This window comes from Schistocerca americana, chromosome 1 (assembly GCF_021461395.2).
Source record: "Schistocerca americana isolate TAMUIC-IGC-003095 chromosome 1, iqSchAmer2.1, whole genome shotgun sequence".
Lineage (NCBI taxonomy): Eukaryota > Metazoa > Arthropoda > Insecta > Orthoptera > Acrididae > Schistocerca > Schistocerca americana.
The window spans coordinates 752,623,669-752,640,584 of record NC_060119.1 but is presented as its reverse complement, the minus strand read 5'-3'; the positions used below and the strand labels follow the sequence as shown (position 1 = coordinate 752,640,584).

General features: G+C 37.6%; 1 protein-coding gene across 1 annotated transcript in view; it reads right to left on the bottom strand.

Moving 5' to 3' along the window:
- LOC124611132 overlaps positions 1 to 16,916 on the bottom strand; it is a 236,098-nt gene that overhangs the window by 58,394 nt on the left and 160,788 nt on the right. Inside the window, exons 7-9 of the mRNA XM_047140217.1 lie at positions 16,608 to 16,802; positions 7,497 to 7,691; positions 5,944 to 6,090 (exon numbers count right to left, since the gene is read on the bottom strand). Coding sequence (XP_046996173.1) covers positions 5,944 to 6,090; positions 7,497 to 7,691; positions 16,608 to 16,802 — 537 coding nt within the window. The remainder of the gene's footprint in view (positions 1 to 5,943; positions 6,091 to 7,496; positions 7,692 to 16,607; positions 16,803 to 16,916) is intronic.

Genomic DNA, 16,916 nt, shown 5'->3' with positions numbered 1-16,916 from the left:
AAGGTTGAGACCAGGATGATTACAGGAACAAAGGATATGTTGCAGGGAGAGTTCCCTCCAGGGCAATTCAGAAAAGCTGATGTTGGGGGGAAGAATTCACTTAGCATGGCCTGTGAAGCAGTCACTGAAGTCAATCACACCGTGCTGCATGACACACTCAGCAATGAGGTGGTGCAGCTGTCTTTTGGCCACAGTTTGACAGAAAGAAAGCTTTCAGTTGTCATGCGCAAATATAATGCCGCACAGTGGCTGCAGCTAAGTTGGTAGACTACTTGGCTGCTTTTGCAGATGGCCTTGCCTTTGATACTGTAGAAAATGCCCGTGACAGGACTGCAGTGGGTGGTAGTGTCCAGACATATGGGACAGGTCTTGCTCTCTATGTCTTTTATAGGGACATGAGCAATGGGGCAAGATGTCACTAGCACGGGTAGAATAGGGACACACAAGGATGCTGAGTAGGCTGGGTGGGTGGTAGACTACAATAGTGGGAGGGATGGAAAGGATAGTGGTGAGTATATTTTTGATTTCTGTATGTGATGAGAAGTAGTCGAAACCTGGGTGGAGAACATGATTCAGTTGCTCCAGTCGTGAGTGGTCAGTCATTAAGAGGGCACTGCTTTGTGACTGATCAGTTGGTATGTGAAGAACGGTGGGTGACTACAGAAACAAGGCATGGGAGATCTGTTTCTGGATAAGGTGGGAAGGGTACTTTCAGTCAACACAGGCCTCAGCAATATCATCTGCAAATTTGGAGAGGGACTGCTTGTCACTGCAAGTGCAGGAACAGGATAGGGTAGCAGCTTTAAAAATTGAGGTATTATTCCTGGCTGGTAGGTCTGATGTAGATGAATGTCCTGACAGAGCCATTGTGAGGTGACTGTCATCATCAAGGAAGGTGACTTCTTGCACTCAGGAGGACTGGGTGAAGGGAATGGGAGAGAAGGTGCTGAGGCTCTGGAGGAATGTGGATAGCTTGTCCTCACCCTATATCCAGAACACGAAAATGTCGTTAACAAATCTCAACCAGGAGAGAGATTTGCAATTCTCTGTAGTAGGAATTGTTCCTCTGTAGCCTATGAATAAGTTGGTATATGATGGTGCTACGTGGCTGCCCATGGCTTACTGGAGGTTTGTTTGTCAATACTGTATTCAAAGGAGAAGCAATTATGGGTGACATCACAATTCATAAGGATACAAAACAATTGCTCCTATCACAGTGAAGAATTTATGAAGAACTTTGTAAAAGAACTATGGAATCCACTTCTTTTGCAAGAACAAGTTATAAGTAAATAATTCTGATGTTGAGAAGTGTCTAATCGTAGATTTTAAGTTTTTAATACTATTTAATAGTGACATATTTTTGAGAAATACACATGTACTGAAAAGGATAACTCGCAAAGCATTTTCACAAACTTCACGAGTACTACATCCACTAAAATTTTTCACACACCACATCAAGGAAGAAGTAAAGATAACTACTCATGCTGTTGAAAATTCATAGGCTTCTATTAGCTCAAAAATTTATACTTCGCAGAGCAGCAAAGAATTTGATTATTCGAAGAAATTATCAGGGCCTTGGATACCTGTGTGGCAAAGAAAAGCATCTATCAACCTCCATAATTTTAGACAACATTATTGGAGTTTAACAGTGATCTGTCATGTAAGTAAAATTAGTAAAATACAACCTTGACTGCACAGTTATTTATTAAAAACACAAATGGTTTCGGCATCTTGCAGAAGGCCGTCTTCAGATAATGCACTACCTGTCCAACGATGATGATGATGATGATGATGCTTGGAATAGCTGTGCTAACCCCAGCTGCAAAAGTTTTGTGACGTGGGTCACCACAGCTGTTCCAAGCATCACTACCATCAGCTGGATCGTGCATTATCTGCAGAGGACCTACTACTAAGAGGTCGACACCAGTCATATTTTTAATAACTGACCACGTGACAAGACAGTTTTTTACTAATTTTATTAGCATTCGATTACAGTCAACTACGATATATCAGTCCACTCATACTGAATGATGTGACACCTCAGATTTTCAGATCCGAGTATGAAACTGTCAACTAGAAACCATATGTAAGGTATCAGTCAAGACACTTCTTCTCTACCATCATCAAGAAACTAAATATCACATAGCACATCTTGATGGAGTGCCTGACAACTATCCCAAAGTACACTAACAGATATCACTCACTCATGTAAAGAACAGGATTTGTATACTTCTGTCCTACTATGGAAACCTGAGCTATGTACAAGTTTCCACCTGAAATGAGTTGCTTCAAGGCTGAGGTTCTAGCAGCAAAACAGTCTTGCGTAATATTAATGATATTCTGACAACAAATTTGCAGGGTGCCCTTAAAAAACTAGAATATATTAATGCTGGAACTTTAAAACATACCATTACCTCATCAATGTATAAGAGCTAATTTATCAGTATATCAAATTCCACAGACATCATAGCCACTACAACTAAAGAAGCATTTTTGATAATTCATACCAATTGTCAGTAACCTGTCAGATGACAAAACATTACACTTTGCACAGATTCAACAATGCATTCCTGAAAGAACATAGTACTCACAGTTAAAACTCTGAGGATGATATCAATCTTAAGAATGCAAAATGGACACAGGAGCTATCATGCACATCTTCACAAAAAGTTTTAACCTCTCCACATTGCAAAGACCACCCCTCATAAGTAGCAGAGCTAAAGCACCTTCTGGTCAGCAGGTTGAACTTTACAAGGCAATCATCAAACTGGGAATTTCTCTACCAACAAGTGTCACAAACATTTATCGACAGCCTACTATCACAATATACGAAGGCACCAAGCCACAGTAACTGCAATAATCGACTGATTTCACAGGTGCACACCAGCAACTGCTACCAGAAGAAGAAATGGTATGCATAATTTTTTAATTGGTTACATGTCTACGATGTTAATCTCTTGTCCAGTTAGTTATTTAATTCCAATGATGAACTCCGTGAAACTTACACAAGTGACAAATGATTGCCTATTATTAACATCCCCAGCATTAGAATAATAAAGTGTGTTGTTCATAGTGATTATATATAATCAAGAAATTGTAAGATGTACTGGAAATCCACCATTAACATAACAAATTATATGTAACTGTAATATATTAAACACAAGGAGAAGGAAGGGGTATTGGGGGACGCTGCCTGATGGCTTGGAGGGAGAGGCAACAAGTGCACAGGGTAAGATAATGCACAGGTGAGCTTGCTCTGGTGGGGACAGGGAGAGTTGTGTGCAGTGCACAAATATATGGAGGATTGGAATGGGAGAGGAAGATAAGGAATACATTGAAGGAGACTGTACAGAAGAGGGTTGAGTGCAGGATGAGTGAATTTGGGGTCTTGCAAGATGAGGTGGAGACAGGTTTGGGTCAGAGGCTAGTGAAGATTGAGTCCAGTAGACTTACAGGATCAAATTATGTGTTGCAAGGACAATACCCATCTATGTAAGTCTGATATGCTAGTATTGGAGGTAAGGATCCAGATGGCACGGAATGTGAAGCAGACAATGAAGCCTATTCTACCACTGGGTTGTCTATTTGGATCAACAACTGGTTGGTGGTCATACTCACATACAATGCTGTGTAGAAGTTACTGCAGGGATGGTGTGTGATGGAGCTATTTTCAGAGGTACCCCTCACTCTCACTGAATAGGATTTGCCTGTGGCAGACTAGAGTTGGCTGCAATGGCTGTAAGATGGTGTGGCATAAGGATGGGCTGATATTTCATAGACAGGATGAATGTCAGAATAGCACCTAGGTAAGGGTGGGAATATTCGTGGGTAAGGTTTTCCTTATTTCCAGGCATGAAGATTGGGCAACCATGGGTAGCCAGACTGTGTAGGAGTAACTTTTTAGTGTGGAAGGGATGGAAAATATTAAAATGCAGGTACTCTTGAGTCACTGGGACTGATATTGACAGATGTTTATATGGAGTCAGTGGATATGTAGAAGTTAACATCCAGAAAGATGCCATGCTGGTCTGAGTAGGACCAGGTTAAGCAGGTGGGAGGGACAGTGCTGACTCTGTAGAGGAATGAGAACAGTGTGTAATGGGCCTGAGGCTAGATCATTAGGATATCATCAATGAACGTCAACCAGGTAATTTGGTAATCTAAGGTAATTTGGGAATCTAACTGAGGTCAGTCTTAAGTTTGTGGGTGCCTGTTATTTCCTGTGTTGAGAGGTTTGTGTTATTGGGAAGTAACATAGGAAAGGAGGGTGGGGCCAAGTTGGAGTTGTGGAATTCCTGCCAGGTAACTAGGGATGATGAGATGGGAGTGGGGGTGGGTCATGGCTGAACAGTGTTACCTTGGAGTGGGCAAATTCGATGTTGGAGTTTGGTTGGCCTTGGTTGGTGGCAAAAAAGTGTTTCCACTGCAGGGATTTGGAGAAAAATAGTAGGTCCTTGAGAAAATCTGCATGATTAAATTTGGGTATGGGGCTGAAAGTTAGGTCTTTGGGTAAACTGAAATTTTTATGAATTTAGATTTTTAGTAGACAGGCTGACAACAGTGTTTTGCTTTTATTTGGGTTCTGGATTTTGTGAGATGCTGAGAGCAAGTTTTGGGCAAATTGGCTGATGGAAAAGGTCAGCAAGGTAGGGCCTGGGCACTATGAAGGGTAGATAAGAGGGTTTCTGGGGGAAGGATTGGTATTGTTGGGCGGCAGTACTCTGAAGTGAGAGTAAGCTTTAAGTGTAATGGAAAATATTTGAGAACAGTGGCTGGAATAGTAATCCAGATGCCAGAGGGTAAGGGTTCCAATCCAAGAGATAGTGTGTCAGTAGTCTGGGTTGCATAGAGGCAGTATTTTGAGCTGGGATCTTAGGTGCTGCACAGATGTCTAAGAACAGAGATTTGTTTCTGTATCAAGTTAGTGGGGGACAGGGATTAGTGCTATCTGAGAATCAGAAGTTCACTGTGAAAGAATAGATGGCACCCATAAAGGAGGCTTAATCCCTCAAACTTTGTGTACAAAGTTTTTATTTGCCACATCCACATATGCCCCTTATGCCACACCTGCACCCAACCCCTTGCCACATGGGTTGTGCTCCTGTGGAGGTACAGGATCTATCCAATGCAGCTATCCTACTCCAGTCCTGTCACAGGCATATCCTATCTTATCCTATCCTGTCAGTGGAAGGGCCAGCTGTGAAACCTCCTATAATTATGTGGCTCTACTGTAACTTCTGTAGTGAATTTTGCAAGCCTTACAACAGACCAGCCATCCAACTGAATGAGCGACACTCAATGTCACTGGTTGCTTCACGACCATACCATATGGAACCTGCTCACACATCAGCTGCTCTCAATGATGTAGATGGGAATAGTTTTTGAAACACACTGTTTGATCCTGTAATCATCCTGCGTTCAACCTCCACTACCCCATCTTACTAAAACCCCGTTCATGCCCTCTTCTCCTCAGCCTCCCTCTTCCTCTGTTCTGTCTCCCCTTCACAAACCATTACTCCACTACTCCATGCCATAGTGCCACTCTATATCTCTGCCCCTACCTGTGTTGCAGTATAGGCAGCAAGGAAACGGTCGTCACACAGGTGTATCTGTAGTCTGTTTTTCTCTGAAAGCTCAGCAATGTTAACAGTCTTGTTTATTTGCTTTCTGATTGCTTAACACTTCAACAATAATGAGATTTGTTATTTTTATTCCCTCCTTTAGTTATACTCCACTTAGGAGTTTCCTTTACTGTATTTAAATAATCCACTAAGGTGTAATTAAATTATTTAATAATCAATTTGTAGATTTTTCAGTCTTTTCTATCCCAACATATAGAAATTATGTGGAACAATGTTCACCATGGAGAGAGATCTGATTAAAAAAAAAAAAAAAAAAAAAAAAAAAGACATTTAAGTTCATGATTGAAATCTCGATAAACACCTTGGGCTTGAGGACTTGGACAGGCATACAGAATTTGTTTCTGGGTTTCCAACAGGCCCTGAATTTGGTGAAATGTTCGTAGGACATACAGAAGGCTGTTGTGCAACTGGACTTGATGAAATTCTTCTGCTGGGACTAGAGCTCTGCCTGGAATAAAAAACAATTTCTGTTGATTAACATTAAAACACTTTACAAGCAAATCTTCAACAGTGAGTAAATACATCAAATAATGCAAATAGATATGTTTTCTGATAAAAGTTAAAATAAAGAGAGCCCTGGAAGTAAATTTCCATATGGTTAACTAGCAGGCTTCAACTTCTTGGTTTACAAGAAATTCATTTCAGATTTGCGACCAAAAGATTACTATGACTGACTGGAACCACCTATGCATATCAAAGCTTGTGTCTACAAACGCCCTCAATGCCAAATCCCATTGTTGGTTCTTCAGGGGCCATTTTGAAAAATATCTCAGATATTTTGCTCAGAAGTGTACTCAAGATACCCTGCTAATTCATCCCACAAACTGACAACTACACTTCATGGGACCATGAAGTATCAGAAATACGTAATATAGTCATATGAATCATATTATTGCTTCTTTGAGAATGAAGTGTGGCATCCTGTAGCTCTTGTGTATTATGCAACCTTTCAGTAAGGCTATGCATAAAGGGATGAAACAACAGGTTGCATAATATCCAATAATATTCTAAAGCTATGGAATCTGATCCTTAGCTTAAAGTGATAAGTATCATGAATCAGAACGACCATCTCCAAATGCTGAACAAACAAAATTTGTTGTCTGCATTATTAGCTTTGGTTTACAACATAACAATGTATGCATTCCACTGGTTTTAAAATAGTGACTATATCAAAAAGAAATATAAAGAGCAATCAAACACCCACAAAATCTGAGCAACCTTCATGGATTGTTGTGGCCGGGATCATTTGACATCACCTCTTGTCTGGTCCATGCCACAATGAACTGCAGTTGGAAGATAGACAGGAACACTACAGCTCAATATCTCATTACCAAAAATGCCACTAGATATGGACCACAACTCAAGAGTGGAAAAGGATGGGGGGAGGAAATCGGCCATGCCCTTTTCAAAGGAACGATTTTTGCATTTACCTTAATAAATTCAGGGAAATAGGGCTGCAATTTGAATCCAATCCTCCAATATAAAAGCTGAAGCAATAGCAGAATAATCCGTCAACAAAGTGCTACCTTATCATGTACCCCTCTTAATTTTGGCGGGCATTATCCTTTGTCACAAATACAGGATTTCAGGTTATAATGATAGCCACTAATTCAAAAATGTAGCCAATATAAAAAGTTTCTCCATTTCTGTTGATACTTGCTTTTCTCGAGTTTCTAAAAGGTTCCCTCAATTTTATGACTGGTTTTATATCACAGAAAATCTGTTACTACTATACATACTATTATTCCCACTGCTCCAGGGTAGGAACAAGTATACATCTGTTCTAAAGCTTTAATGTTGATGATAAAACATGTTATGGAAAATTACACTCTCATATATTCTACATAATATTACCTTGACACAGACCTCCTTGGACTTGGTGATTTTTTTACACTTTCAGAGGTATTTTTTGCAAGCGGTGAATTACTTCTAGTAGTCGGAGGAGACTTTTTTGGACTCTTGGAACTTATGAGGCTTTCAAAGTCTAATTTTCTTTCTGTTGATTTTCTTTCGTTTTTGGGACTAGAACTTCTTGAGTTGGGACCCCATCTGTAATAGCAGCAATTAAAAATAACTGAAATACAAGGTACAGAATACAAACAGTATGCTTTCATTTAACCCATGTCATTTTTATATACCATACCACATCGTACAGGGAACTGGAGAGATCAAAGTTAAATATAGTGGTTATTAGCGAAGTTCGGTGGCAAGATGAGATGAACTTTTTGTGAAGGAGGTACAGTGCTATAAATACAAAATCATCTAAGGGTAATACCAGGTTAGATCTCATTATGAATAAGAATATAGGAATGCATGTAAGCTGCTATGAACACCATAGTGAACACATTATCGTAGCCAAGTCAAATAAGAAACCAACACTGACCACAATAGATCCAAAGTTTGTATACCAACTAGCTCTGCAGATGAAGAAGAGATTTAAAAAATTGTATAGTAATAATATAAAAGAAATTACTCAGACAGTTAAAGGAGAGGAAAATTTAATTGTGATGGGTGACTGTTAGTTGATAGGAGGAAAAGGAAAAGACGGAAAAATAACAGGCGAAATATGGACTGGGAGAAAGGAATGAAAGAGACAGCCACCTGGTAGAACTTTGCACACAGCATAAGTTAATCATCACTAACACTTGGTTTAAGAATAGCAAAATAAGATTTGTAATGTTGTTATTTATTTAATTAATTTATTTTTTTGAAAGCCCCAAATACCATAACACACTATGGTTTCTTTCCGTCATCACACTACAATGAAAAGTAAAAGCAGAAACACTAAGATTAGGAAGTCTAAGAACAACAATTTTGTAACTCATAATAAAGAAAGTATATTGTTGTCTTTTTGGTAGATAAATGGTTTAATGTCTGTTTTTCATATGTTATTGTTACACTGGATGTCACACAGGTGAAACGGGAGTTATATGTAATTTTCTCTTAAATGAATAACAATCCACTCCAAGATTGTGCAAAAAAACTTATTCAAAATTACCTTTCATAGAAATTAATGAAAGAAATAATCAGGTAATGTTAAATATGGCCTTCCTTAAAATGGAATTGATTCATTTCACCTGATAATGTTGAGTGCCATTTCGTTCCAGTTTATTCACTAACACTTTAAAAACTGAACCAACAGAACTAAGAGATGATATCCAAATATTGCACTAAACGAGATTTTCATGTGAATAATACTGTTCAATAATCACATGGTCACACAATTATTAAATAGATCGATTCCATAAAGACTGTCAACCTAGCTGGTATTTTCTAATTACATGAAAGCTGATTGAAAACCCCCTTGATATTTAAAGTATTTGATTTAAAAGAAGGAATATCTGCTATAGCCATTGCAATTAGACTTGTATTGAAGGCAAAGATTCATTTGATTTTTTTTTTCTTTAACATGGTCTGTCCATTCTATAGTAACTTAAGTAAGGTAGGTGGGGTCTACTTATTCACTACAGTAGTAGCAGGTCATATTACACTAGTGACCCTGACACGACATACTGAATTAAACCTTATGTATGTATGTATGTATGTATGTATGTAATTTCATGTCCTTTATTACTGTGTACTCAAAAACGTATGTTCTTTTTTAATGGTCAACAGCTGAAGGAGAGAGATTATTCTGAAAACATTAAATAAAAAGAGAGAGAATATTGATCAAATTTATCCTGAAGATAACAGGAAACTGTTTCAAATTTTTTGAGATAATGAATTATGCATTTGTATGTGGCACTAACAATGAAAGGCAAAGGAATTACTGTTCTATCACTTATCAATGTGTGTTTTGTATGGATGTGGAATGGTATGTAATGGAACATGCACCACAGAGGCACAGGATATTTTTCAAAATTTTTATGTAAACAGAATACAGGAATTTTCAGTCGAGATTATGGTCGATGCGATAACAAAATTTTAGCACGTATCTTTCAACAGCTTTAGTTGACTGTTTAATTGTAAGTCGTGTGCTACAACTTATTTCAATGAATAGCGAAGGTATTTAGCCATTTTCACAAGTATCTAAAAATTATTTTGAATCAAATAAATATGTAAACGTCAGAAGGCCTAAAGAAATAGTTTCTGTTGAGAGCAGCGATGTGGAATTGTTAGCAGATGAACAAGAAATATGAGGTCTCTGAATGGAAAAGGTGAATTACGTGACAAGCAGAACTGAACTACTGGTAGAGTCCACGGAAGCAGGTCCTACCCTTTACCTGGATCATTTACCGAGCTTTGTAAATTTTTTAAAGTGATGCTATGCTTGAATTTAGAGCGTTGCTAAAAAGCAAATGATACAAATGAACACGAACCTTGAGTGTACTGCCTCTGAAATGCATACTAAAGTAACTGCACAGTTAAGTTCCAATGGGTACACAAATTTTGAACAAGTAGCATCTGAACTAGAAACAAGACTTAATTCTCAGTTAAAAAAACAATTATCAGAGCATGAGGATGAAAATTTCTGAACTTAAGAAAGCATTTGCCAGAGGCTGTGACTAAACTCTCTAGACACGTTGATCAAATATAAATAGCTCAGGGAGCTTTAGAAGGAACCATTTAGCTCCTCGCTGGACATGTATAGAATCTTGCCGTTGAGTAAGAAAGACAGCAAAGTCCAATGGAAAGAGTAAAAATATCATGTTTCACTTCCTTCACTGGTTAAATCAAAAAGATGATCAGTTTAGAGAGTGCTTATGGAAAGAACTACCTATAGTAGTGCAACACACTACCAATGACACTTTGTGAGGACAGACCGAATCTAACGAAGTAAATGATACTTAAATCATCACAATGGCATGATGACAGGACTGAAGATGTAAATAAAATTAAGACCTGTCAAACATGCAATGCCTGCTGCTATTTGACCCACTGAAACGTACACTGTTTCATCGCGACACGTGATGTAAACAGATGTAACCACCAGCAAGTCAACCGCTTTGTGATGTGCGGTGGCTAATGGTTTATCCTCTATACTTATTGAGGAGAGTCTTCTAAAATATAGACAATTTCAGATGTTCGCCCCGATAAGAGAAACCCACAACTGGCTATTTTTATTAAAAGTTTTCGGGGTGTGATGCCAAATAAGTCGATACTGTTTAGACAATACAATTTGTGCCCACATACAGTCAAGGAGATGGTGCCTTGTGGACCAGTGAAACAGCAGATCCCTGTCATTCTTATGCACAATTATAGAAGGCCTCCCAATTCAATTATTGGCCCACTAAAATTCAGGAGCACCTTCTCGTTACTGGTATGAACCTATGTCACAACATGAGGTGATATGGCTTATAACACCCAAACACCCTGTTCATATTAAGCAAAAGCTGATACACATACACAACACTGACATGGATCTTCTCACATCAATCTTTGATTGTTTTGACCTCTCACATGAAGAGACCAAGTCATACAATGGTAACAGTAATAGTGTGTCTGTTGTAAATGGTAAAAATCACTACTGTAACTGTAATAGAAATGGTAATGGAAGAAACAACAGCACAGTGCTGCTTCATTGAAATGGTACAAATAACTGGCCAAATGATAGTGTAAACTTGCCATCTTTCAACAAGTGTACACAAATGTTGCAAGGTACAGCCCTGGGTATTTTCAGAATGGAAATAACCCACAACATCTCTGGAATAATAGTCAGTGGAATAATTGGCATCCAAACATTGGAAATACGATACAAACAGTTTGTAATAAGACAGTAATAAAGTGCCCCTGCATTTAACAATGTGATGGAGTAAAACTGGTGGTAACACCCAATTGTAAGACCAATTGAAATCATAGACGAGAATTGACCTAGCATCTCAGCTGCATCAAATTAAGTGCGATCCCATTTTGCCCTTGTTTGATGGTTGCAGTAAGAGTAGGAAGCAAGTCAAGTGACCATATAATGATGGTAAAGATATCTAGGACAAACAATGAATGGAACCTGCAATGTGCAGAAAGCAGAATAATGATGTCGTCCAAGCTTTATTTTATGCCACTTTGGATGGCATACCTTCCACTGTGATAACTGATGCAGGGGCAGCTACGAATGTCACATCTTTTGAATTAATTCAAAAAAATTGAGTGTCATCTACACCTGATACTCTCCTTGTCTGAAACTGTAGAATATTAGGAGCTAATTTTAAGAATGTCTGCATGCAGACTCATGTGGTTGTTCGGACAGGAAGTAGAGCCATAATAAGTAAGTTCTTTGTCATGGGAAATATATTGGTGAGCTGCATTTGGGGAATAGGATTCCTAAAAGAGAGGAATGCACTTATCGATATCTCTTGTAGTATATGTTTGTTATATGAATGTGGGAAAGAGGTGTCTTATTCCCAATAAGAAGTAATGTAGGGCATGGCAAATTTTGCCAATGTGTTGAAGTTAGATTTTTGGGTGTAGAGGTATTGTATATGGACAGCCGCTTCCCCCTCTACGCAGAGGACATGAGTTTGAATAATCAGTACTGTGCTCAATGTATTATTGAACAATTATGCTTTACTCAAATTACTGAGGAAAAATACTATGTGGCTCTGGTCAAAAAAATTCAAGCAGCATCTGATGCAATCAAACACACTCTTCTAAATTCACAGTTAGTACAACATCCTGATATGTCTAAGGAATTTTGCCTGACCACTGATGCTTCCTGTTTTGATCTTGTTGATCTTGGGGCTTGTCTGTTCCAAATGGAAACCATAACGATAAACCTGAAGTTAGAGTAATCATATTTGGCAATCACATTTTTTTGGGACTCAAGAGTCTATTTTGTAAATGAACTACAAGCTCTGCCAGTTGTTTGGACATTAAAAGAGTTCAATTATTCTGTTTATGGTAATCATGTGAAAGTCTTCTGTAACCACAAAGCATTAAACTTTTTCTTAAGCTGCATGCTTCTCCATATGCATCTAGCACACTGGTCTTTAGCTGAATAGGAGTAAAATTTGAAAGCATTCATTTCAGTGGAAAGGATAACATTATTTCAGACACTTTATCTTGGCTACCACAAGGTCTCCCAGAATTTTAAGAACTAGTTGAACAAATATCCAGTTTTAAAGTTGTTCTAATCAAGGCTCCACCTTTCTGAAAGCACTATCTAACTTTAATAAGTTGCTGGCTGCAATAGTTATGGACTTAAATATTTAGAACAAATGGCAATACTCATTACTATCCAGACAACAAACAATAAGATTACTGTTAACAATCATCTGCAGAAACATCATAATCCTTCTGTAGATCATATACTCTGACTGTCAATGAGCAATAGAAGTAATTTTTTTTTCTTTCTTAAACATAAAGCAAAAATTTTACAATACTATACAGTAACACATTTTAAATAAAATAATGATGATTACATAAAAACCTCATGGGAAGACAGGCCATACAATTTTAAAATTACGTTGGATTGCTGAACTAGCTCTACCCTTATTACAATTGAAAGCATGTGTAAAAACTCTTTAAACTGTGAGGAAAAGCTGAATGACATGCCAGAGCTTTTTAATGCTGAAAACTGTTAAACATTACAAAGTAATGTTATTATAATGAATTGCTTTAATTCATTGATGACTAGTATGTGAATGAAGCTTACATCAGAATGACATTAACTTCACCACCAATTTGTGGCTTGGAACAATGTATATAGTCAGTCCTACACCACAATGAACGGTGTTCAGAAACTTCAACTTCTTGTTGTCTCTGCCAAAAACCTGGGAAACCTAACACCAGCAAAGATGTGGTGGAATCAGCATTCCTTGATGCTGGGTTTAAGAAAGTAGATCTGCATCATCATAGATTTCTTACATACAAGGGTTACACTTATGTATGTTCCATCTTCACAAGGTATTTGTTCATCATTTCCTTGTTCGATCTATGTCTCTCCTTCCTTTCAGGTTGTAGTTCAGTATTTTCTTGGCTAGTCTTTCTCCTTTCATTATATTCACATGTTGTTACCATCTCTCTACGCATTCAGTTATTTTCTCATTAGTAACACGTACAGTCAACTCACTTTGGACATATTCATTCTTTATTAAATACCATCTTCTGTAGTCCTCAAGAGTTTCACTTCTGCCGCTTATACCTTACTGTCATCTTTTTTTTAATTATCCAACTCTCCCTTCTGTACAAAGTAATCTTGATACAGTAGAGAAGAGCAGAAACATGCAGCAAGAGGTCACAGAGGAAATAATGTACAGTAAACTAGTATAACAACAGCAAGTTTGTTGGTGTAGCCATTGATATATTGAGTATATAAACAGGCATTCGAATTTAGAAACTAATATTTCATGGAAGGCTATGTTCAGAATTGATCGCGAATATGGAATTAACGCACAGTTTTTTCCCCATGTTTTAAGAACTTAGTCTATAGTAGCATTTGACTATATCCCATAACTTTAATAGGAATTAATCCATACTTCCATACTAATATCATAAAAGTGAAAGTAACTCTGTTACCTTTTCACAACTAAACAGCTGAACCAATTTTGGCGAATTTTGTATGGAAATAGCTTGAATGATGAGGGAGAACATAAGCTACTTAAAAAAAGGAGGGGGTGGGGGGTTAAGTAGAGAATAGAACATCTTTTTTGGATCTGTGCACATAAACAACGTAAAAAAAATTATTGAATTAGTTGCATAATGTACACGTATAACATATAGCTACATCAATAGCTTGATGCATAAATGCACACCCCACACATACTGCTTAGCAGAAATGCTGCATGTGCCGTGTTGTGTATTGGAGCAGCGTGAAGGCAACAGGCATAACTGCATGTACAATAGCTTATTTACTGAGTGTAACGAAACTACTGAAATGCGAGTGCATCTGTAGGTAACAGCTAGTAATTCATATTTCAGTGAAAATCAAAAGAGGCTATGCCTGGAATTCAAATCCTAATACAATTCTAAATATTATCAAAATACAAAAAGGTTGCACAATGTGAGATTTTTTGACTGTCACGTTAATTTAGTCATTATATGAAGTGAGGATACAAGCGTGATTCATTCAGTCACACATAGTATTTCATAAATATAATGATGAAGGAGAGCCTTCGTGGATGGGGAACAAGTCAAGCAAGAGATTTTAATACAGAGTCTTTCATTACTTTCTGCCTTTTATGACTTTCACCAGATCTAGCAGATACTTTTACATGTGTACCTCCTCACAATTATGATAACTGATATTTCTTACACAAGTGCATGGTGCCAGCCCATGTCTTACAGACTTTTTTATGCATAGTAGTTCATTTGGATGTGGTTCGGTGGCTCAGTGGGAAAGTGTCAGATTACAAATCCATAGGTCTTGAATTTAATCCCCAATCAATCCTAGGATTTTTATCTGTCACTTATCACTTCTTTCATCTCTCTGGCTATGTTTGTTGATGTGAAAAAAACCAAGCAGCACTGTGGTTCAGAACCCACATTACACCGTAAGTCTCCCTCTAACAGGATGATGCTTAGTAAAGCACTACGGTGCTCAAGAAAATCATCTTCAGACTGATGACTACTTTCCTTCTTTTTGTTTCAATCATTCGGAAAAATAGGGTAAGTGTAATAATTTTCTTGATTTTCAAAGAACTCCCATAAAACATTGCAAAATCTTTTGCGGCACTATTCATAAATTATAAACTGAATAACATTGTTTGTTTTTAAGCTAAAAAGTAATTTCAGAACAAAGACATGCAGAGCACTAATAACAGAACTTATGCAAATGTTACGTTAAAATAGCAACATAAACGGCAGCTATCTGAGCCAATACAGCACAGATGGTTGTTTTTGTTATATATTTACGTTTTTTATATAAAACTTCCTTGATTTTTAACATTAATGACTAGTTACCAAACATAGAGAGACTGAAGTCATCTGTGTGTGTGTGTGTGTGTGTGTGTGTGTGTGTGTGTGTGTGTGTGTGTGTGTGTGTGTGTGTTACAAGTTTATATTAGCTCTTAGGAGTACACACACACACACACACACACACACACACACACACACACACACACACACACACAAATAATAATTTGAAGCCTTATGGGTCTACTGCAAAAGGTAATAACAAAATTTTTTATTTGTTATTAGTTACACCTCCGCAATCCTGGTACACACTGAAATCCCCACGCCACAGTCAGAAACAAGCTGACAGAAGAGTCAAAACACAATGGCACAGCCCACTGATAAAGTGGAGTGTCGTGCAGTAATTTGTTTTCAGCATATGAAGGGGAACAATGCTGCAACACTCCACGCTGAGTGATTAGGTGGCAGAGATGCTTCCAGGGTGGTCAAAGAAATCTGAATGATAAAGATCAAAGTGGCAAATCATCTCACTGCACAGAACCCAGATTCACAAGAGAAGTGGAGGTCTTTGTGCTCAGACACCACATAACCCAGAAAAATGCAAACATCTACAACTACTGTCTCTACCAAGGCATCTACCATGGAAAAAACTGTCACATTGAATAGTAAATATGTAGAGAAGGGTCAATACCATCACAAAGTTTCGGGTTTGCAGCTTTATTTTATTCAAGGTGTTAATTAAAAATTTATGATTACCATTATTATGTGTTCTACTATCTGTTCGCTACAACTTGATACTTCTCATGGAAGGTGCTTCGAACAGAGGAACTTGTTAAAGTCAGCTAGTGTTGTCTATTTTCCTGTCAGTGCCAATCTTGGTTAGCAGCAAATACTGTTTGTGGTAGTGGTGTACAGTAGTATTTTGTAATCTGTAGCAAAATGATCTCAGTTTTTATAGAAAAATAAAATAAAACAAATAAATAAATCCTTCAAATTACTGTTACCTTCGTGCAATACCTTTGCTTTTGTAGAAATACAAACTACAGGTGCAAATTTGTTTTATATGCCACCTGCCCGGCAAGAGTACTATATCTGAAAGGCAGAGATTGCTTGCATGTGCTCACCACAACATCCATGTGAAAGGCCAAGTTACAATGCATATACAGTAATTAACATTACCTTGAATCTTTTCTAAGTGATGACAATTTTTTTAGACGTCGTGAAAGTTTTCTTTCAAGTGGTGAATTACTTCTAACATCCGGAGACAATCTTAATGGACTCTCTGAATTTCTGGGACATTCAGGGTACTTTCGTCTTGCTGTAATACTATATTTTCTACTCTGAGGACTGAAACTTCTTGATCTGCTTCTTCGCCTTTAACAAAAGCATAGTGTGTAAAAATAATGTTCATTTAAATAAATAAACTGCATATGACACAGCATTTACCTTATACTACAAGGGTACACAAAATGAAAGAAGTCAGTTTCA